Here is a 21,257-nt window from a genome sequence, read left to right as displayed (position 1 = left end):
CATCTCTCTCTGCAAAAGCAAGAGTGGCAGCAGCAAGCTGAACAGGCTCAGCAAAGCAATGGCAGCATGGCATTGAGTGCCTGTGAGGCACATCAAGAGAAAGCTGTTCTTTTCTGCTCAGTACTGGTGAGATGCTGTCTGAAGTGTCATGAGGTTCAGGTGGATATTTCACTAGACCAGGTTGCCTAAAGCCCCATCCAGTTTGACCTTGGACCTTGCAGGGATGGGGCATCCACAGCTTCTTTAGGGAACTTGTGCCAGTGACTTGCCACCTTCACAGGGAAGAATTTCTTCCTAATATCCAATCTTAACCCACTCTTTTAGTTTGAAACCAGTGCCCACATCCCATCACCACAGTGCACAGTAAAAAGTCTCTGTGTGTCTTTCTTATAAACCCTCTTTATATATTGAAAAGCCACTATAAGGTCTCCCCAGAGTCTCCTCTTTTCCAGACTGAACAACCCCAACTCTCTCAGCCCTTCTTCACAAAAGTATTACAGCCCTTGGATTTTCTTTGTGGCCTCTTGTGAACCCACTGTAGTCTTTCTGAGGACACCAGAACTCCAGATGTAGTGCTCCAGGTGGGGTCTCATGAGAGCACAGCAGGAGAATCACTTCCCTTGACCTGCTGGCCATATTTTTTTGATGCAGCCAAGGACCATTGTTGGCTTTCTAGGCTACAAGTACATGTTTCTGGGTCATGTCCAATTTTTTGTCCACCAATACCCCCAGTCTGTGTCTGCAGGGCTGCTCTCAATCCATTCATCCACCAGTCTGAACTGATGCTGGATATTGCCCCACCCCAGGTGCAGAAAGTTACAGCATGGTAAATTCTGACTGAACATAAAGGAAAATAATTTTCTCCCTGAGATTGTTCTGACAGGAAACAGGGCCTGAGGGGTTGGGGCATTTCTGACCCTGGAGATTTTTTACAACTTAATGCAGTCCTGAGCAGCCTGCTCCAGCTTTGGACACTAACCCTGTTTGAAATCAGAGCAGGACTGAGGTCAGCTTCCTCCCCTTACTGCTAACTAAGATGAGAGAGAAAATGTGAATTTCCTGCTCTTTCCCTCCTCTGTAGAAAGAAGCAGCATGGGGTGGGGGAAGCAGTGTAGTCCTGTCTCAGTACAGCCACACCAGTGCTTCCTTCCTATGAAACATCCTTCCTTCCTTCAGTCCAGGGAGTACAAGGGAAAAAAACCATGTAAATAACAATGCAAGTGAGCACAGTTAGACAGCCATGCCCTGGAAGAGTCCTGGAGGGGATCCTCTGCTGCCATTTTTGCTTCATGCTCTATTTCTCACTCTTCACTTCTTAAACATGCTGCAAGAAAAGCATATGCCCTCTTGGCTCTGATCTTCATTTAGGATAGGATTCAGATAAATTAATGCTTGGCATTAAGCCTGCAGATTTTGTCATTAGCATCTTGTGTAATGCTTGCAGGAGTGCCTGTGCTCCAGGAGCAGCAGAATTTGTCTGTCTGTTGTCCATTAGTCAACAACCTTGGATAACCAATGGCCTTTTTAAGCAAATGCAGGCTGCCCTGTAGAACTGCCTTAATACAAGGTAATTCAAGATTGTTGGTTTTCTAGCAGCATGAAATGGAGAATTTGGAACAAAGTTTTCCCATGATAGTCAGGAGTGGAGTGGCATCTTCAACCCTTTCATGTCCTATCGACAAGAAGCTGGTGAGAGGTGGAAGAGCTTTGAAGTTGGTGATGTTATTGAGCCTTGTCTGTGGAAGAAGTATGGCTCAGGACCTTCCTGATGGAAATCCTGTCCTACACTTCTGACTCCAAACAGCTTCTTAGCTGCCCACTGAAGGAGGCAGCTGGGTGCTGGGATAGTCTCTCTGGGAAGTTACAGCTGTTGTGCTTTTTCAGTGCCCTCCCTAGTCAAAGGAGACACTTTTCCCCAAGCAAATGGGCAATTACTCTGGCCCATTTTTGGAAAGAAGGAGCAGAGGCCAGGTATCTCTCTGCTATCTCTTTCTGCATAAAGGAGCATCCCAACAGTGACTGCAGAATGCCCCAGCCAGTAACCAGACCTTGGACCTCTGGCTCATGGAGAATATCAGTGCCCTTGCAGCTCTTCCCAGAGCAGAGTGTGTGGTGCAGGGTGTGTGGCTGGTCTCTGCCTGCTGGGGCAATGAGGTGCCCTCACCTTTATGTCCTGCTTGCCATGGTCCTGGCACAATGCTGTATGTCTGTCTGTGAAATGCCTGTTGTCATTTTGAGAGGCTCAGCCTGCAAGTGAATGTATTCCATCCATAAATTCATCAAGGCTTTCAAGTGGGCAGTTTTCAGTGGCAGAGCTGCCCAGTGTCATAACACCATCTTGGCAGCTTGTCTTGGAGTCTCCCCATTGTCCATGGAGTGTTAATTCTGAGGTTAAAGTCCCCACAGGTACAAGCATGCTCTCACAAAGGCAGCATGTTCCTGTTTGTAAATGTTATTTTATTTACTTTTTTGTTACCTGAGGGTATTTTCAGCAATAAATTGAACACAAAGACAACTGTTAGGATCTTCTGTCCTCATTGAGCAAATCATATTTAAGAGTGATTTATAAGACATTTTTAAGTTCCCCAATACTTCCTTTCATTTGACTTCACACTTGCCAGTGAACAAAAAAGCTGCAGGTTGGGAGCTGAGATAGGAAAGAAAAGCTGGTTGTTATAAGGGAGTCCAGGATCACAATTAGTATTTGTTGTATAGCAAATACTAATAGGGGACAGAGTTACCAACTGTTTGTATTGGGTGGCCTTGGAGGATGTGGAGATTACTCAGGGTGTGTTGGTTATCCAGCCAGGCTTCACTTTCCTGTGCGAGTGGTTGTGAGACGCTGTGCCCGTGGTCCACCCAGTTCACATGACTGGGGAGAAATCAGCCAGGCCTTGGCTGCCCTGCCTGTGAGTCAGTGCCTGCTCTGCGTGGGTACCTGGCTGATGGAAGGTGTCCTGCTGCAGCATCGTGCCCTGGCTTGCCTGCCTGCTCCTGTCCTGGGTGCTTGCTGCCTTCAGCTGCTGCTCCTGCAGGGCGACCAAGCAGCTCTGGAAGAGACCCTGAGCTGGTGATGGCACCTTGGTTTGGTAACAGCACCCGGTGTCTTGCTCCAGAGCATGTGGATTTCATGAATTGCAGCCAAAAGGTTTGCCTCAAGCTGGAAGTGATGCTGCTGCTGTAACCCAAGCTGGGCAGCCTTTATGCCAGAGGCATTTCTAATGGCTCACAGGTTCCTCCTGGGCTTTTCATGACAGCAGTGTTAACCCTGCTGTTCCCCAGGCTGCTGAACTGAGGTGTGCTGCTGGTCTCTCCCACATCTGTAACAAATGTTTGTCCAAAAGCTGCAGAGTGGCACAGCTGCAGTGAGCTCCAGCACGTGCTTGAGCTGCTGCTGTGCTGCCCCTGCCAGTGTGCCACATGCCAGGCATTGCAGCTCCCCTAAGACACACAGCCCTCTCACTGGGAATTCAAGTCTAAACCCTGGTTTGCTCCAGGAGCAGCAGCAGTGGTACCTGCAACCTGAATCAGATTCCCTGGCTTCCTCAGGGGCCCTTCCACAAGTCTGAATTGCTACTAATTGCAGACTTTGTTCAGCCCTTTGCATTTTGGCTGCAAACACAGGGCAGGCCAGGCTGCGAGCATGCCTGCAGAAGTACTGCTGTCCATCTATCCCAGGGCAGGGTCCTGAAAACCTGCCAGCAATTTAATCTTCTGCATCTGCACTAAGCAGGGCAAGATGTGGATTTGCATGGGGGAGGCTGTGTCAGGTGTTAGCCAGGCCAGGGCAAGCTTCTCACAGCCAAATCAAGGGGAACAGCAGCGTGCCCTGAAGAGGGATCCCCTCAGCAAGAGCAGCTCTGCAGAGGCTTGGGGTAAAACTTCTACTGATTTGGGAGATTTCTGATGATCATGTTTCTTTCTAGCTGTAGGGCTGTTCTGTTCAATGGGTGGATAGCAATGCTAATGATTTATAAAGTTGACCTACCAGACAGAAGTTAAAACTGGGCTTATGCCTGAATATTGAATTTTATCAGAGTAATTAGTCTTAGATGTCTACTTAGAATTTTTGAGTTACAGGGCTGTTAGTAAAGATTAATGGAAAATTAAAATTTAGACACTTACTGAAATATGAATGATCATTTTTATTTCAGGTCACATTTTATTTCCTTGTGCTGCCATGCCATCAGTCTGAGGGTCTGTGCAGTGCCTGCTGGACCTGCTTAGAACAAAATCCTGGGTGCACAGAGCAGGGCAAGGTGTGCAGAGAGGACAGGGCACCTTTCCTGAAATGGAGTTAAAGTTGACAGTCTAAGCTGTTCCCGAAAGATCTTCCCTGCTAGTACTAAGGAGTGGGGACAGTCCTGATCACATCAGTGCTGCCTTATGTTTGTACAGTTCTTGGCATGGCTTGGCCTGGCTCTTCCCAGACAAGGTCTGTCATGTTTGGAGGCAAAGCAGGTTTAAAAGGGCAGGGGTTGGCACAAAGGACAGACCTAAGCCAGGCTCATGCACTGGTACAGGTGAACCCTAATGCTCTTCTTGGTTACTGATGACAGTGCAGTCTCCAAGAGCCCATTCATCCACCTGGCCTTACAAACTGGGATCAGCTGGGTGATTATCTGACAGTGCTGCAGACTTTTTTTGTCTGTGGGGAATGCCTGAATATTTCTGTATTGAATGCAGAGCTCTAGCAGACTACATTTTGGGTACACAGGTACCACACACAGGCTGGTTGCCTGCCTGTCCTTTCATTTTTGTCCAAGGCAGAAAATGGATGGAGTGGGAGCTGCAGCAGTCCAGGAGAGGCAGTAGCTACGGCAGCTCCCCAGGCTGTTCCTGTGGCAGCTGTAAGAGAGCTGAAAAACTTTCCTTTTAGCACTTACAAACTTAATTGAATGAATTCTTGCAGGGAAAAAGTCACAAGAGTAGCCAGTTGTCTGTGCTACAGAGTTCATGAGCTTGTTTTTTTGGGAGGACCTTTGGTTGATCCCAGTTTTCTGCAGGGTTTGTAGGGATCTACATGGAAACCTCTGAGTGCCTGAGCCAATCTTTTAACCAGAAAAACTCACAGCAGTCAAAGGAGTGTTCCTGCAAAGCTGACTCAGATGTCCTTCTACTGTGTTAGGAGAATGGAATGTGCTCTGTATCAGACAGGATGCAGAGAAACACACAATACTCCGTAATTTTAATGCCAACAGGGACATGTTTGTAGCCATGTGGCTCTTGGGTATAGTATTAGGAAGAATGTGAAGGTTAGAGCTGCCTGTGCCTAATCAGCAGAATGATTCAAAGATGGTTATGAATACTTGAAGTTAATCTTATTAAGTGTATTGTACCAGGCAGGCCTTTCCCAGCTCTGTAGGTGCTGCTGGATGAAAAATTGTGTGTGCTTTTGGGTGTGTAGCCAGTTTGCAGTGTGGCACTTGTCAGATGTGCAGTGTCAGTCCTATTTCACCTGGACAAGCATTTGTGACAGGACAATAAAGGAGCCCAAGAAGATAATAAGAGCTCTGGTGGATGAGAACAATGCTGGAAATGGACACCTGGGAAGGAGGGAGATCAGCAGGGGAAGTGTGCAACCATGCAGATCAAAGAATTCTTCCAACCTGCAAGTTTTGTCTCAAGTGCTCTTGCTGAACTAGGAGTGGGTCCCTGTAGGAATGACCTTGAGGGGTTTTTCTTCCATGAATGTATCTCATTGCTGCTTTATGAACCCATGAGGACTTCCAGCTTCCATAACATCGTGCAGCAAGAAATTCCCTAGCGTACCACTACGTGCAAGCAGAAGTAGGGCACTGAACCAGAGACAAGCAGAAGGCACCAGGATGGAACAAGGGAGTGAAAACAGCAGCAGGAACTGGGATTGATGGTACTGGCCCAGTTTTCAGCACAAGCATTCCAGAAGAGGGTGGAGGGACTAGCATTGTGCTTGAAAGGTAAGATTTATAGTGGCCAGATGAAGAGGGTAAAAGAGCAAGTTCAAGAGTCAAGTGGCAATGTGGAAGAGAAGTCTGAGAAGAGCTTTTACTCTATGCTAAATATCTGGGAATAATGGAAGTTTGAGAAGCACAAAAGATGCAGTGAGAGAAGAAAAGGAACAGAGGAAAAGGCACTGTAGCTCCAGCTGAGGTGCCTGTCTCCTCAGCATCCTAGCTGTACCCATAGCCCAAACCAGATGTTGGGGAGGAATATAAAAATAATGAATATGTGTTTTCCTATTGTTTGCTCCCAGGGATGTTCTGAGTCACAGAACTTTGGGTTCTTCACATTCAGTAATCTTTGACATATAATTTTATTCGTTTTTCTAACAATTTTCTGGATCTTGCTTGCTCTGAATCTCCCCTGAATCTTTTCAGTGAATCTGGGCCTTTCAGCCAGCCCAGGGGTGGCTCAGCTACCTTCATGCTAGCACATACTTCAGGGCTGAAGTGATGGTGAGAGCCATGGTCCCTGAAGTCCTTTCAAAGCTGAGCTTGATGGAGATGGGAGGGAGGGATGGAGGGTGAAGGAGGTGGGAGACTTCTGTGTCCAGTAATTATTACAAAAGCACCACTGAGCTGGGGCTGCTTTTCCCATGCTGTCTGCAGGATGCTGCCAAGTTTGTGACTCGCTGAAGAGATGCCTGCATAGTGTTTGTGAAATCAAATGTGACAGTAAAATCTGCTTCTGAGGACAGTACAAGTGGCAGCATGGGAAGAAATAAAACATCTTTCTTTCCCAGCTTTGGTTCCAGTGCAGGATGGCACATAGGAGTAGCATGCTGAGGGGCTTTGGAAGTATCAATCCATTTCTGATCAAGAGCTCCAGAGCACGGGAAACATCTTCCTTGCCTTGGAGCTCCCAGGGCAAGGGTGCCACTAGCAGCCCTCTCTTTGGCACTTGTGAAATTCTGTATTGCTGAAAGGAAGATGCTGCAGCTGGTCAGCAAATGCTCAGACCTGCTTTGAGTGAGCATCAAGCAGTGATTTCAAGGGGGAGCTGGAGGAGAGTGGCTTTGTAGAAGACAGCAAAATCTCTGCTGTGCTGTGCACAGTAAAGCACAACTGCTCAAACCCCAGTGCTACTCAAAGCATCTGCTGTGAGCAGCCCTGGGTGGCTTTATGCTCTGCTGCTTTTGCTTTGGCCCTGCCAGTTCCATATAGGGAAATTTATTTTATATTGCAAGGGGAAGAGCAATGCTGAGGAGTTCACTGGGTGATTAGAGTGTTGACGTAGGGTCAGTGTGACTCAGTGATGTGCCAGATCCTCTCTGGCATCTGCAGAGCCTGCTGCAGTGTCTCACATTGCTGTGGGTGCTATTTGGTGTCATAATTTGAGTTTCCTTGAAGATTGTGGTCACTGTGGTTATTTTTGACTGCTGTCTCATCATTTCACATCTCTAGTCTCACATTGTATTAGTCAATAGTCAATCCACTTCCAGATTGCTGAGCTTTTTTCTGACTTTAAGAATTTCCTCTCCCACTAGATGCAGCTATTTCTGAGACAATTCATCCCTCAAAATATGTGCATCCCAAAAGTCACTTTGCCTTTGTGTTCAGTGGGGCCAGGGAGCCCTGTCCCTTTCCTGTGTAAGCAAACATCCTCAGCTGTCCCAGGATACCTGCAGGTGGCATGCAGGGCTGATGTCACATAGGGGACTTTGGCTCTTGTTCAGTCTGTCTTGTTTTATGCCCTTTTTCTTTTCTTGAGTGTTTTTCTCCTGTTCTCATGACTATGTGTCATTCTGTCAAGTCAAGAACCAGGTGCTGGCAAGAACTTGCAAAAGGCAAAATCCTATTAAGAAAAACTTTCCTTCCTTCTCTTTTTAACTGATTGAAGGCTCTGGCTGCAGTGTTGCCATTTGCTGAAATTTATGACACCTATGTCCTTTTTCTGTATAGATGGTAGAGAAATTTTACTTTACAAATGAAGAATGACATGCTGGACTCCTCCCAGCCCATTTCACCCTGGGGCAGGGAAGAGAAGTCCCAGTGATGCTCTCACCACGTTGAGCTGTGATACAAGCATGATTCATCAGCAGCATTACTGTTTGTGAGCAGGACATGTTCACGCTCCCCTCCATACGTATGCAACACCAGAAACCTTTTAATTAAAACTGCAGGTGTATGTGCACATGGGGCAGAATCCACCCAACACATCTAACCTATACTTCAGGTGGAGAAGTATGAATTAGAACAGTTTCATCAGCTTCTCCCTGACCTGCTTGGCCACTGGGGACTGCTCAGAGGAACTCCTTTGCTACCCCAGGTTTTGCTGATGTGCATCCACAGAGCTGTCCTCGTGCCTGAAGTGACTCTCAGCCACCTAATGTAATTTGAATTCATAGTTCTGGAAGCATTGGCTAAGGTTCCCTTTCCCCAGATGTGTCCAAACACTCCATTGTGTTCAATGCAAAAATACAGTTTGCAGGGATATTCTGAGTAATAGTTTAGCAGAAAATAGAACAAGGGGGATCTAAGTTCACCCCAGCATTTGGGGAGGTGGAGGGAGTAGTACCAGATATATGCTGCACCCATAAAAACATGGACAATAGCCCTGCTCTGCTCCTCACCTTAATCTGGGCCACCTGTCAGCCAAGGAATGCACACCTCAGCCTGTGTGATTTCACAACACAAAGCATCCCAAGGACTCAAACTCCAGTGAGGCAAATTGCTTTTCTACTCTCTGATTATAGCTGTGCTTGCATCTATTGATTTTCTATTGCCTTTGATGAGTGCTGCTCTCCAGAGTCTATGGGAAACCCTGGCAACTTCAGAGCAAACAAATAAATTAGTAAAAAGAGATTGCAGACTAAGGCATTAATAATTCTCATTCATCTGTAGGATTGGGCAAAACCAAATGTATCATATATGGGTGCTGTGACACAGCAGCAGTGCCATCACTGGCAGCTCAGGCTCACACAACCACAGTGATGTTGCATTGTCAGTATAAAAGTGCAAGCAAAAAGATTATAAAAACCCAAAGATTAAATGCAAAATGTGCTTGTGAGAGATGTCAGTGTCTTCTGCTTGACAGTGTCACATGCTTGACAGGCATGTGTGGCAGCTGGCTGCATTTCTATCTTGGCATAACAGAGGACACAGCAGGAGTCTGCTCCAACAGTTATTTTCCCAGATGAGTGTTTTGGGGACATCCTGAAATCAGCAGTGGGTGCCTGTGGGATTCATCCCAACAACCAAATCAGAGCAAGGAACAGGATATGTAAGGTAAGATGATTCTTTCATCTGGAGAGGAACAGCATTGTGGGCCTCAGGAACTCTGGCAGAGATGATGTGAGTAGGTCTCAGGTAGCAGTCATTTAATTGCTGTTCCTGAAATAGATGATTCTTATCTCCTAATTCATAAAGTGTTTAGCTAACACAAATGTTTCTAGCTGGAGGTTTTTTCCCTCTGTTCACAGCTGTGAACTGACTGCATGTGTTTTGTGCAGGCAAGATAAAGTTATTCCAGGGGAAGTTAAATCCAACGATTCTGCTAAAGAAACATTTTCATAAATAGTAGATACTGAGCAAAAGTGAGTGTGCAGAAAAAAATAAATTTAAGAATATTAAGGGTAATTGAGAGTTTTAACTCTAGTAAATGTCTTGAACACTGAATTCTCACATCTGTTTAACAGGATGGTGTTGCCAAAACCATGCAGAGTCAGAAGGGCCCTCAAAGGCAGTCTGCCTTAAACTGTGGGACCAGGCAATTGACAATGCTAAACATGAATGTAGTTAGGAGATACGCACACTTGTTGAGGAAGATCAGAAAACCCAATGATAAATCTGTGGGGGAAAGTAGAATCAGAATGAGTCATTTAAATAGTGAATTCTGGTAAATCACTGCAGTGTTTGGTGTTACAGTACTGCTTTGAATTGGTTAAAATGTGTGAAGTTGGGGTTTGACTCCATGTGCCCCAAAAAAGAGCCTTTTAGATCAGACAAAATGTTTTCTCCCTGTAGGTAGTTACTCGCCACATATTTTGCTTTGATATTTTATTTGAGTATCAGGTAGTTGGAGGCTCCCCAGTCTTCCTACATGTCTCATTTGAAGAATGTTCTTTCAGAACTCAAATCCAAAAGGGTGCTATTGTTCCTCTTGGCTTAATGCAGGACTGCCCTTGTTGTTGAGGCAAAATCAGTTCTTTAAATTTTAAAGAGTAAAGAAGCACACCTGACTGCTTTTCTGAGCTCTTCAAAAACTATCCTAGCTTTCAGTTCATGTTCTTGATGCATGGCCCTGCAGAAAAGGTGGCATTGCTGGGGGAGACAGCTGCCATCCAGATACCTGGGCTCCCTTTGCTGTCAGTGGGGGAAGAGTTCTCCTCCTGTGGAAAATCCTGCTGTTTATGAAAGTTATCATCCTCTTTTCTTCCTGTGGTTTTTTTGTTTCGGTTGGGGTTTTTGTTTGTTTAGTTTTGTGGGAGGGGTTTTGTTGTTGTTTGTGGTTTTTTTGTTTGTGTGTGGATTTTCGATTGTTTGGGGTGGGTTTTTTTTGTTTGGTTTTTGGGGCTTTGTTTTGGTTTTTTGTTGGTTTGGGTATTTGATGGGATTTAGTTCCAAAAATTGTAAGATAGAGGTAGGCTGAAAACTGCTTACTTTTCCAAAAGAGAAAAATATGAAGTCCATACGTCCATATCAGATTGTTCAGTACATTTACAAGCTTTATCAGATTTATTTAACAGCTCCTGTTTAAATATCCACCAACAATATTAATTAGCATTAGTAATAGTCCCAGTGTTTGAATCCTGTACCATTTGCTCTGATACTTTAATATCGTTGACAGACTGGAGAAGAACAGTCACAAACAGCCAGAGTAGTTTAGGTTGTAAGTCCCCTTGAGTTCTCTGGTCCAAGCCCTAACTCAAATCATGACTTCAAAGCAGTCAGATAGATATTCCTATATATCTGTGTATCTATGTATACATAAGATAATATTTTATATTGGCCAATTCCCCTCAATCTTATACATGTGCACTCTGTTTGTAATACTAATTTGGTCTGGTTCTGTCTCCAGGCACTGAGGTTACTTCTGGCTAAGCCAGGAAGTTAAAGGGCCTCCAGGTAGGAGACTTGTTGTAGATCTTATTGTTTGTATAAGATGTTGCTTTACATCTCCTTTTCCTTATTAAACTAATTAGATTGAGCCACTTTCCTCTCTGGCAGTAAATCATATCAGCTGGGGAGGTTCTGGGACATTCCAGAGCCATCTCTGGTACAGCTCTGAACCCCTCTGTGAATGTCCCCCAGCCTGTGTGGACCCTGTGGCAGTGTTAGAGCAGTGCCACATGCAGCAGCAGCCACCAGGCCTGTGCATTTCTGCCTGCATGGTGCTCTGGCTGTCTGGGGAGGAGGCTGCTCTCCCTTCCAGCCCAGCTGCTGCTGGGTTAACCATTAACCCCCAGCTCCTGGCCTGGCAGGGACAGCTTTTGTTTTCAGAGCACCGCGAGTCTGCTCGCTGTGGCCTTCCCTGTGCTGGTCCAGTGCTATTTCTGGGGTTCTCCTGGGGGCTGAACAGCCTTTCCTGCCTGCAGGCAGCTGCAGTGGCCTCAACAGTGTGGGGGAGAGCATGAGGGAAGGTGGTGCAGGAGCAGGACATGGCCATGGTGGTCAGGGAGGGGACAGGCACATGGCCAAGGCTGTGCTCAGGACACCAAGGTTCCTCTCCTGGTACTGTTTGCAGTGCTCCCTTCAGGGGCTGGAAGAGCCTGAGCTCAACCATGTGGGATTGACCACAAATCCCCCATTGATCCTTCAGGAGATGGATCCCACAGGGTGCCCAGTGTGCACCAGGAGGGTCCCCATGGTGGGGGCAGCCTGGGCCCCCTGCCTGCCTGGAGATGGATCACCTCCAGCCCAGGGTGGGTGTCAGGGTGCTGCTGCCTCCCTTCCTGGCACTGCCTGCTCCCCACATCCTGCTCATCACTGTTTGACACTATGCAATAGGAAACTCCTGCGTGTTTCCTCTGCAGAGAGGTCCACAAAAATTCTGGAGGTCAAGTCCTGTTCCAAGACAGACTGCCTGAGCAAGGCTGCAGATCAGAGCTGCAGTCATCCTTCCTCCACTCAGGTTTGCAGTAGCCCTCACGTGCTTTGGGCTGTGCCTCAGGCCCAGGACAGGACAGTGCTAATGCTCAGTGCCAGAGGGGACTTCAGATCCTCCCAGGGGGCCCTTTCCTGCTCCTCCCTCAAAGCACAGAGGGGTTGTTTAAAATACACCCTGCCAGCTCTGAGCTGAGCTGGGAAGAGTTCACATTGAGCGTGTCAGTGTGCTGATGTGTTCTAATTGCTGCTCATGTCAGCAGCAGCAAGGAGAGGCATAAGCAACTGCTCATCTCCTGGGTGGGTGAGTGGGTGGCAGCCGAGGGCAACAACAACTTTGGAAATGGGAGGGAGGAACTTGAAACTCTGCTGTTAGAGTGTCCTTGGGATGTGACTACAGCCCAGGTGAAGATTTCTGCTGAGCAGCCCGAGATGCTGGAGAAATACTGGCAGTGTCAAATGGCAGCAGCTCCCAGTCCCCTCCATCTGCCAGCTAGCATGGAGGCTTGCCCCATCCTCAATTATGGCCTTTTTCTGATTCTGTTCATGGCTCCTGAATCTTCATCACTAAGGTGTCCTCAGGGGAGAGGTGCAGTGCTGGAAAGAGAGGTGTCTGCTGCATGTACAGGGACCTGAATCCTGCATGAGTGTGACCCTCTGCAGCCTGGGATCTCACAGTGAGCAGCTGCCCTGGCTGTGGAGCCCTGGCTGAGGCTCCACTGGTGGTGCACAAACCACCTGGGCAGACCAGCAGAGGAGGACCCTTCCTGCCCTTAGCTGTGGGGGACAGGCTGGTTTTGGAAACCCTGTATAACCAAAGTAAATGGACTGTGGCTCTTCTCTGCAATTTCATTTCACCTAATTTAGTACTCAGAAATGTGTTTAATTAAAAAGTTATTTATATAAGCACTGATAGCTTAACTTAAACAGTGAATATATTTATATTCTGAGGTCTTATATTGATTTTGAGCATTTTTTTCTTTCAGGGTGAGATTACCTCCACTCAAAGGAATAATAACATACTGGAAATACACAAGGTGTATACCATTGACCCAGACTAAGAAAAGCTTTGTTCTAAAAGGAATAAAAGAATCATGGCAGAATGTACAGGCTACAAGGAAACCTCAAATCGACACCTACGTTTCAAACTGCAGAGCCTCAGTCGCCGCCTTGATGAACTGGAGGAAGCAACTAAAAATCTGCAGAAAGCAGAGGATGAACTGCTTGACCTCCAGGACAAAGTTATCCAGGCAGAAGGCAGCAACTCCAGCATGCTGGCTGACATTGAAGCCCTGAGGAAAAGAGTGCTGAAGATTGAAGGCAAGGATGAAGAAATTAGGAAGGCTGAAGAGCTTTGCAGATTAATGAAAGAAAAGCTTGAAGAGGAGGAGAGTCTCACTCGAGATCTGAAGTCAGAAATTGAACTCCTTCAGAGGAGAATGGCAGAGCTGGAGAAGCTGGAGGAGGCTTTCAGCAGGAGCAAGAACGACTGTACACAGCTGTGTCTTAGCCTCAATGAAGAAAAGAACTTGACCAAAAAGATATCTACAGAATTAGAAATACTTAGAGTGAAAGTGAAAGAACTGGAATCATCTGAGGACAGGCTGGATAAAACTGAGCAGACCTTAACAGCAGAGCTAGAAAAGCTGAAATCCTTAGCCCTGAGCTTTATCACAGAAAGAAAACATTTTAATGAAAGAGAAAAGCAAAATGAAAAAATAATCCAGGAGCTAACACAGAAACTAGAACAAAACAATAAACTAAATAGGGCAGATCAAACTAGGAATGCATCCAACTTGCTAGAAAGGTCATCCAACAATCTTCTGGACAGAAATGATATGAGAATTGAAGATGACTTGACTTCTGCACTGCCTTCTAAGGAGACCAGGAGGAAGGGAAGTGTGGATTACCTGAAACACGTAGAAAATGAAACCAGGAATAAATCAGAAAACCAAAAGAATAAAAACCAAGAAGACAACAAAGTGAAAGATCTCACCCAAGAAATTGAGAAACTTAAAATTCAGATCAAACATTTTGAATCTTTAGAAGAAGAACTTAAAAAAATGAGAGCCAAAAATAATGATCTGCAAGACAGTTACTTGAGTGAGCAGAATAAAAACAAACTCTTAACAGGTCAGCTAGAAGAAATAAAAATGCAAATAAAGAAACAGAAAGAGCTGGAGAATGGAGAAGTTGAAAATGAAGATACAAGCTTTTCTAGCAGGGGAAAGCATGATAGACCTAAATACAGAGGTGTCATGACTGATTTGGCAGCTGCTAAGCACAAGCCAAGGGAGCTCTCACCACAGCAGCGCCGGGAAAGAGCACGGAACAGAGACTTCTCTCTCAGCAATGACAGCTACAGCCACACTGCTAAGAGGGTGCCCAGTCCAAGCTTAATGAATAGAAAAGCAGGGAAAGCTTCTGCTGCATCTGCCCTTTCAGACACTGCTGTCACAGATACAAGAAGACTGGAAGAGAAATCTTTAGTTTCCACTATTTCTTCTGGTCAGAAGGAAAGCTGCAGCGTGCAGAACGAGGGGAAGAGATCCAAAGAGCAGCCGTCTGTCCTCAGCCGGTATCCTCCTGCTGCACAGGAGCAGAAGTCTTGGAAAGCACCTTCCAAAGCTGTTGGTGACACAGGCCTGAGATCCAAGGTTGAAAAGCCATCTCAGGTGTTCCGTGGGAACTGCCAGAATGGTGCTGACACACGGGATGAGAAGTCAAGCAGAGGAGAATCAACGGGTTCTTTGTCTGAGAAGCTGAAGACAAGTCAGGCTGAAGTCAGTGAGTGCTTGGGGGATCCACAGCTCCCCAGGGGTAACCACAGCTCTTCCAATGGCACAGCCTCAGCATACAGGTACCACGTGTCCAGCGTGTCAGCCTCAGACTCTGCTGCCTCTAAAGTGGAAGCAGCGAGCACTTTTGCTGCATCACACAGACAGCCCTCAGAGGGGAGGGCTAAAAGGGCAGTAATCTCCCAGGAAAGAGAAGCTGCTGACACATCACTTGAAAGTGTGAAGCTTTCGACGCTGACAAAGCGTTCCCATCACTCCAGGAGTCAGGAGGACATTCTGCAGCTTCTCACAGGTCTTGATAAAGAAGGCACCGAGCAGTCTTCAAGTTCAGCAGCAGATCATGTAAATATGGGTTTAAAAACTGACTCCAAAACCATCCAGAGTAACCAGGAAAAACTTAATTCAGATGAAGAATCAGGGAGAGGCAAAAAAACAACCACTCTGTCAGATTTCGAGACAAGAAAGAAAGTCAGTTCCAAGCAGTTCTCAAATTCTAGGGGAGTTTTTAGAGCATCACTTTTTGAAAATGACAAAAAACCTGTGAATGATGAAGACTCTACCAAGTGCATAAAACCATTAGATACCAGCACTGGAGAACTGAAGTCCAGAAGATCCTTCAGCCCTAGAGAAGCTCTGAGATCAAAAGCCATCATTAAACCTGCAATTGTTGAGAAGGATATGAAGGCAATCATGGGAGGGACTGTTTCAGAGGCAGAGTCAGAAAAACAGAAGTCTACTTTTAAAATGGTAACAAATAAAATGACAAGCAGCATCACAATCTTTCCTTCTGAGCCAACAGCTCCAAGGACCACTGCAGATACAGCAGCAAAGGAAAGGCATATTACCACCAGCAACATCAGAGTTGCTTCAAATGAGCCTTCACCATCAATAACAAACAATGTCCCTTCACCCTTTGAGGTGTCAATAAATAGAAGTGCTCTGAAGTCATCTGAGACAGACAGAAGTGGAGAGGCAGTGCTGAGAAGCAAAGCTGAAACAGTGGTCTCAAGAAGCAGCATTATGCTAAAGACTTCTGAACTCACAGAGAGGAGCAGTGGAGAGAATCAGGTCTCTTCCAGAGAACCTTTGGAGACAATCAGCTGGAAGAGCCACGGCTCATCAGATGCAGGTTCATCCGAAACAAAGCACGTCACTGTCAGAAGTTCCTGGAGAACAAGACAAGGCCTGCATTCCCTGGAGGACTCTCAAACCAAAGTGGAGAAAAGTGCAACTTTCAGTGCCACAAACTTGTGTAGATCCTCAGTGGACCTTTTAGAAGGGGAAGGGAGTAGCTCAAAAACAGACTTCCTGGAGCAGACTTCAACGAGGACAAGTGCCACAGCTAATTCTTGGAGTGCCCCTGAGCTGGGGTCCCGAAGGACCAAAAGTAACTTAAGTGCATCTGAGCTGCTGCCACACAGGAGCTGTGCCAGTGACCCTGCAGCAGCTGCTGCTTGGCAGCGCACCACGCCCCCTGTGAGTATCCTGGCTTCAACTCTCTTCCAGTTGATGAGGTTTTCCAAGTTGCCTGTTCCTTATAGGCTGCATGGTTTGAAACTTTATTATTTCCTGAGTGCTGCCTCTCCCAGCTCCTGCTGTCTTCCTTCAGTGAATTCACAATTCACAGCACCCACAGCTTTCTCATGTGTGAATTACCAGATATAGCCTTCTTGCAATGAGATCCATCTGCTTGAGTCTTGTAATGCCATATGAATAACTGCATAGTAGCATCAGAGAAGACATAGTCACAGCTTAAGTGGGACGTGGCATGCTTTTCAGAGTGACTTTATGTAGCATTTTAAATTTGGAGTAGCAATGAAAAGATGATGGAAATGAGCAGATTTGAGTGGGGTTGTGCAGAGTTGTAGCTCTAATGGCAGCTGTAGAGATGGATAGAGCTCCACGGTTTCCTCACATGAAACCAGACTCTGCTCTGGAAATGCTTCTGGGCATCCCCTAAACAGGTGGATGGTGGTTGGTAACACAAGGCTGCTCCCTCCTTGCTCTGTGTCAATATTGCCCCTGAAAAGGAGCAAGAGCCACAAGGACAGCTGTGCTTTTGCTGTACCTTTGACTGGTACCAGTGAGGGGAGTCCCTCAAAGCAGTGACACAAGCTGCTCTGGTGGGATCTGCTTGCCACTGGAGCTGAGGCTCTGGCAGATTTCAGTTGAACTCAATGGCACCACGTGCCCTTCTGGCCATTAAACCCCATGCTGGTTTGTGCTGCTGCTCCTGCCTTGCTATTCATTCAGCACTACTCTGAGCAGCTCCTGCTGTTGCCAGTCTGCAGGAGGAAGCAAGCTGGATAATCTGACAGGGCTGGTGGCAGAGGGGATGGGTTCATAACTGAATGGCTTTGGCGTTGACAAAGATGAACTGGTGGAGGTAGGCAAGCAGTTTTACATTTTCAAATCTCTTCCACTTCTCTGGATATGAGAAGCATAGAAGAATTTGCACTTAGCTTTGCAGAGAGTTTGTTGCCTGGTGTTAGAAAGTACAGGATGGCCTTCCAGCTCCGTTTGGAAACTGAGAATACATTGTCTCCCTGGCCAGGGTGGGTCACAGGCAATCTGTTCTGTTTATTCATGAATCCAAGTAGAGCTGATATAATTGAAGTTGTTCTTCTGCAGAACAGCAATTTGTGTGCTTGGGAAATGAGAGATCCATTCCTTGGGTGTCCTTTATCCCAGGAGTTTCAATTCACTGAGTTCATTTACAACTAAGTTCATGTGGGTTGGTTGCAGAGCCCTAAGCAGTGGGCACTCAAGGATTTCTTTTTCCTCCTGGCAGCCCACCCAGGGCTGAGTGCAGCTCTGCAGTGCATTCTGCAGGTGCTCTCCTTGCTATCAGATAAATTTGCCAGCTGTGCACTGTACTTCACAGCAGCTGAGGTGTACCTGACACAGCAACCTGATCTCTGCCTGGTCAAGCCAAGTATATCCAGGATTAGCTGGATTCCAGCCTTCCTGTGTCAGGAGAGCAACCACATGGTTGGTTCACCCAGAACTGAGCTCAGGATCTCTCTCTCTGTTGGACTTTGCAATAAAATCACCCTTGGCACCACATAGTCACAAACCCGACTTCTTGGTCATAGATTGTGTACTTTTAGTCTGTAAATGAAGAGTATGAAGTTAACCTGGAAGACTGCAGGTACTCAATTGGACTAGATATAGCAAATTGTATGCAACTTAAAATGTTGCATGTGCCCTTAGAAAAAAGCCCTTTGAGGGGTGTCTTCAGGCTTGTAATATGCCTCTTATCACAGCAGCTTGTTTCTGCTGGGATTTGTGTTTCAGTTTAAGATGTGGCTATTTCCTCTGGCAGAAGGCTGAGCACTGAGCTGTCTATGAAGGTATCACTGTCACCTCTTTCCAGCACCACTATCCACAGTCTGACATTGCCTTGAGAATCTTATGTGGGGAACATGAGATCTGTGCTGTTTTTTGCCAAAATCTTTCTCTCTTCCATTGCAACCGTCCCTTATTGTATTGCTGATGTGGGCAAATGTCTCTAATGCAGCTACAGGAGGGATTGACTCTTTGTAAGGCTGCTTTGGGAGCCCCAGGGAGCCAGAGCTGCTGATGGATGAGTGGGTGTTGCAGCCTGGGGACCAGCTCACTCTGCTGCTGGCAGCCAGCCTGCTCCAGCTCCCTAAAGACCTGAGGCAATGCAAGACCTGGAGCAGTCCCTGAGTTGGGGTTCATGTTTCACAGAGTGGAGGCTGTATTCCTCTGGTGTGATGTTTGATGAAAATTAGTGCAAATGTGCTGGAGGCAGGGAGCAGATGAGCAGCAGCAATGTCAGATGAATGCATGGTTTTCTTATGCTTCTGACATTAATCACTGGAGCTGGGCTGTCTGCTGCATAAATTGGCAAAATTCTAAAGGTAGGCTTGTCTTCAAGGGAAGCCACCATCACTTCTCTGATGGTAGAAGTGCCTCTGCTGGGCAAGTCTCCCAGGCAGTGTCCAGGGATGTTTTTGACTGTTCTCTCCCCTGCTCTGGGGACCAGTGTACAGGGCATCTGTAGTGGGTTGACCCTGGCTGGATGCCAGGCTCTCACCAAAGCCCCTCTCTATCACTCCCCTCCATAACTGGACAGGAGAGAGAAAACAGAATGAATCTTCTCTTGAACCTCAGTAATTTTGTTGAAAGGATCTGTCCTGTTTTGTGACCACGCACCCATAACTCGCATTAAAATTACTGGATGGTTCTTGAGAAAAGATCTTTATGAAATAGCACATAAATGAGGCCATGGCAGAGCTGGCCTCGTGGTTTAAGTCCCTCCTTGCTAAAAGGACTCAAACCCACACCTTACACTGCAAACCTGGCACTAGGACCCCAGTGCTGTTCCAGATCCTTCACAGACCCTTTTTAATTTCCTTTGCACAGGATGAAAGCAAGGATTTTGTGTCCAGCTCCAGAAGGAAGCAGTATGGCTCTTCTGAGTACCTCCTCCAGGCTGACACTCTGGGCAAAAGGACAGCCACCAAGGTGGAGCTGCAGGACCCTGAATCCAGCTCCCCTGCACCACCAGGGCTCCAAGGAGAGGAGCAGGTATGTGAGGGAAGGTAGTTACAAGGCAAGAGGCCAATATCTGAACTGACCTCCCAGTAATCTAACTTAGAGCTGCCCAAAAAGTCTCCACTCTTGTAGGAGAAATCAAGTCTGAAGTTGGCACTTGCCAGGGGTGGAGTGGCTGCTGTGTTTTCTGTTATACACTTGTTTCAGCAAGCTTTATGGCTAAGAATATTCTCAAATAACTAAGCGGTACTGCATCTAGTCATCCTCTGCTACATGAATCAATCAGGGATGGAAAAAAAACATTTGGAGAGACAAAGGCAGAGTCCCTGCTTCAGCTGGCAGCTTTACTGCTGGAGTGTTTGCTGCTCTGCCACCTAAAGGACTGTGGTCCTGGTGGGATTTGGGATGGTTGCCAAGGGCATTGGCACGCTTGTGTGCAGAGCAGAAATGCCCCAGGGCAGCTGTGGGCAGTGTGTGACCTGTGCGTTTGTCTCTTGCAGGGCACTGCCCGGGCTGGCCGGACATCTCGGAGATGAGCTGTGTTCCCTTCTCAGTGACCACGGTGAAGCAAGAGGCAGGACAGTACCAAGCTCAGAGGCATCACCACCTGTTTGTAACCTCTCCAGAGGCTTCAACCAGCCTGAAACCAGTTTTGTAATGCGATTTGAAAGGTACAAGAGCTTTACCAGTGAATTCTTTTTCTTCATTGCTGAAGAGGCAGCTGCAGAGACTTTGCTCAGGGGACTCCCACTTCTCATCTCTGTACCTGCAATCTTGGTCTTCCCTGTAGGATGATAGGTCTGTCTCCATATGGAAAGTCTGACTACCTAGCCTCTCTGAACAATGGTACTCCTTGCACAAGAGAGAACTTTTTGTTCACTTGCATTCACACAAGATCCCAGCAGTGTCCCTGTGATTGCATCCACCAGCCCATGAAGCTGTCCACCACCATTGAAGGCTTTCAGCTCATATGGAGTTTGCATTCCCCTCATACACCCTTGCTGGCTGGGGCAGTGGTCAGCTCAGCACCTGTGTTTCCAGCACCCTTAGCCTCTAGGCAAGAGGAGACTGTTCCCCACTGGTTACTTTACAAATTGAGAGGGAAGGAAAGCAGAAAATGTTTAGAAGGAGTTGGTTCCCTATCAGTGTCAGTCTCTGCAACAAGCTTTGCATGATCCACTCATCACCAGTTGAGATCTGCACCAAGAAGTCATCCAGTGAGCCAGAGCAACACAGCAGTGACACCTCCTCCTCCTGGGACCAGGGTGCCGTTTATCTGGAGCTTTGTGTTACACTCTGCAGGCAACAACTCTGTGGCTTGTGCAAGGCAGTTGAGCCCTACGAGACAAAGAAAAGAAGTGCTTTTCCTCACAGACAAGCAGAATGTCCTTGTTCCTTCCCACAACAGGGTGGAGACAGCTGGATTGGACCCTGAGCTGATCTATGGTAGCTTTGGTCTGTGCCTCAACCCCTGGGACCCAGGTATGGTCAGAGACTGCTCAGACACAGAGCTGTGTGTCCCCATCAGTGCAGCTGCTGTCACTGTGGGGCAGACAGGTCCCCACAGCTCCAGGAGGTGCTCAGATCATCAGCAGCATTGTCCTGAGCAAGGTGATTGCCCCTGGCTCTCACAGCAGGGCTCTGACAGTCCTTCCTTTCCATCCCATCCCATCCCAGCTGCTGGGCTGGCCCCTACACAAACACCACTGGCACCCCAGTGCTGCCTGTCCCTCTCTGCAGCAGGACAAGGAGAACTCTCCAGACAGAAAAGGTCCTTGATCTGTTTCAGAGGTGCTGTGGGAAGAGCTGCACCCCAATAGCTTCCCTGTCTGAGCTGCACCCCACACCTGTGCCCATCTCCCACCTCTGGAGGAGCAGGTACCAGATTGCCTGTACTGCACCTCCCTGT

General features: G+C 47.0%; 1 protein-coding gene across 1 annotated transcript in view; it reads left to right on the top strand.

Annotated features, from left to right (window-relative positions):
* Positions 1–20,719, top strand: part of LUZP1 (leucine zipper protein 1) — a 28,122-nt gene extending 7,403 nt beyond the window's left edge. Inside the window, exons 2-4 of the mRNA XM_030964483.1 lie at positions 13,013–16,300; positions 19,217–19,381; positions 19,849–20,719. Of these exons, the coding sequence (XP_030820343.1) occupies positions 13,121–16,300; positions 19,217–19,381; positions 19,849–19,884 (3,381 nt within the window). The 5' untranslated portion in view covers positions 13,013–13,120 and the 3' untranslated portion in view covers positions 19,885–20,719. The remainder of the gene's footprint in view (positions 1–13,012; positions 16,301–19,216; positions 19,382–19,848) is intronic.
* Positions 20,720–21,257: the final 538 nt, after the last annotated feature.

The sequence above is a fragment of the Camarhynchus parvulus genome, chromosome 23, assembly GCF_901933205.1.
Source record: "Camarhynchus parvulus chromosome 23, STF_HiC, whole genome shotgun sequence".
Classification (NCBI taxonomy): domain Eukaryota; kingdom Metazoa; phylum Chordata; class Aves; order Passeriformes; family Thraupidae; genus Camarhynchus; species Camarhynchus parvulus.
The sequence above is the reverse complement of the archived record's forward strand: the minus strand, read 5'-3'. Positions and strand labels throughout refer to the sequence as shown.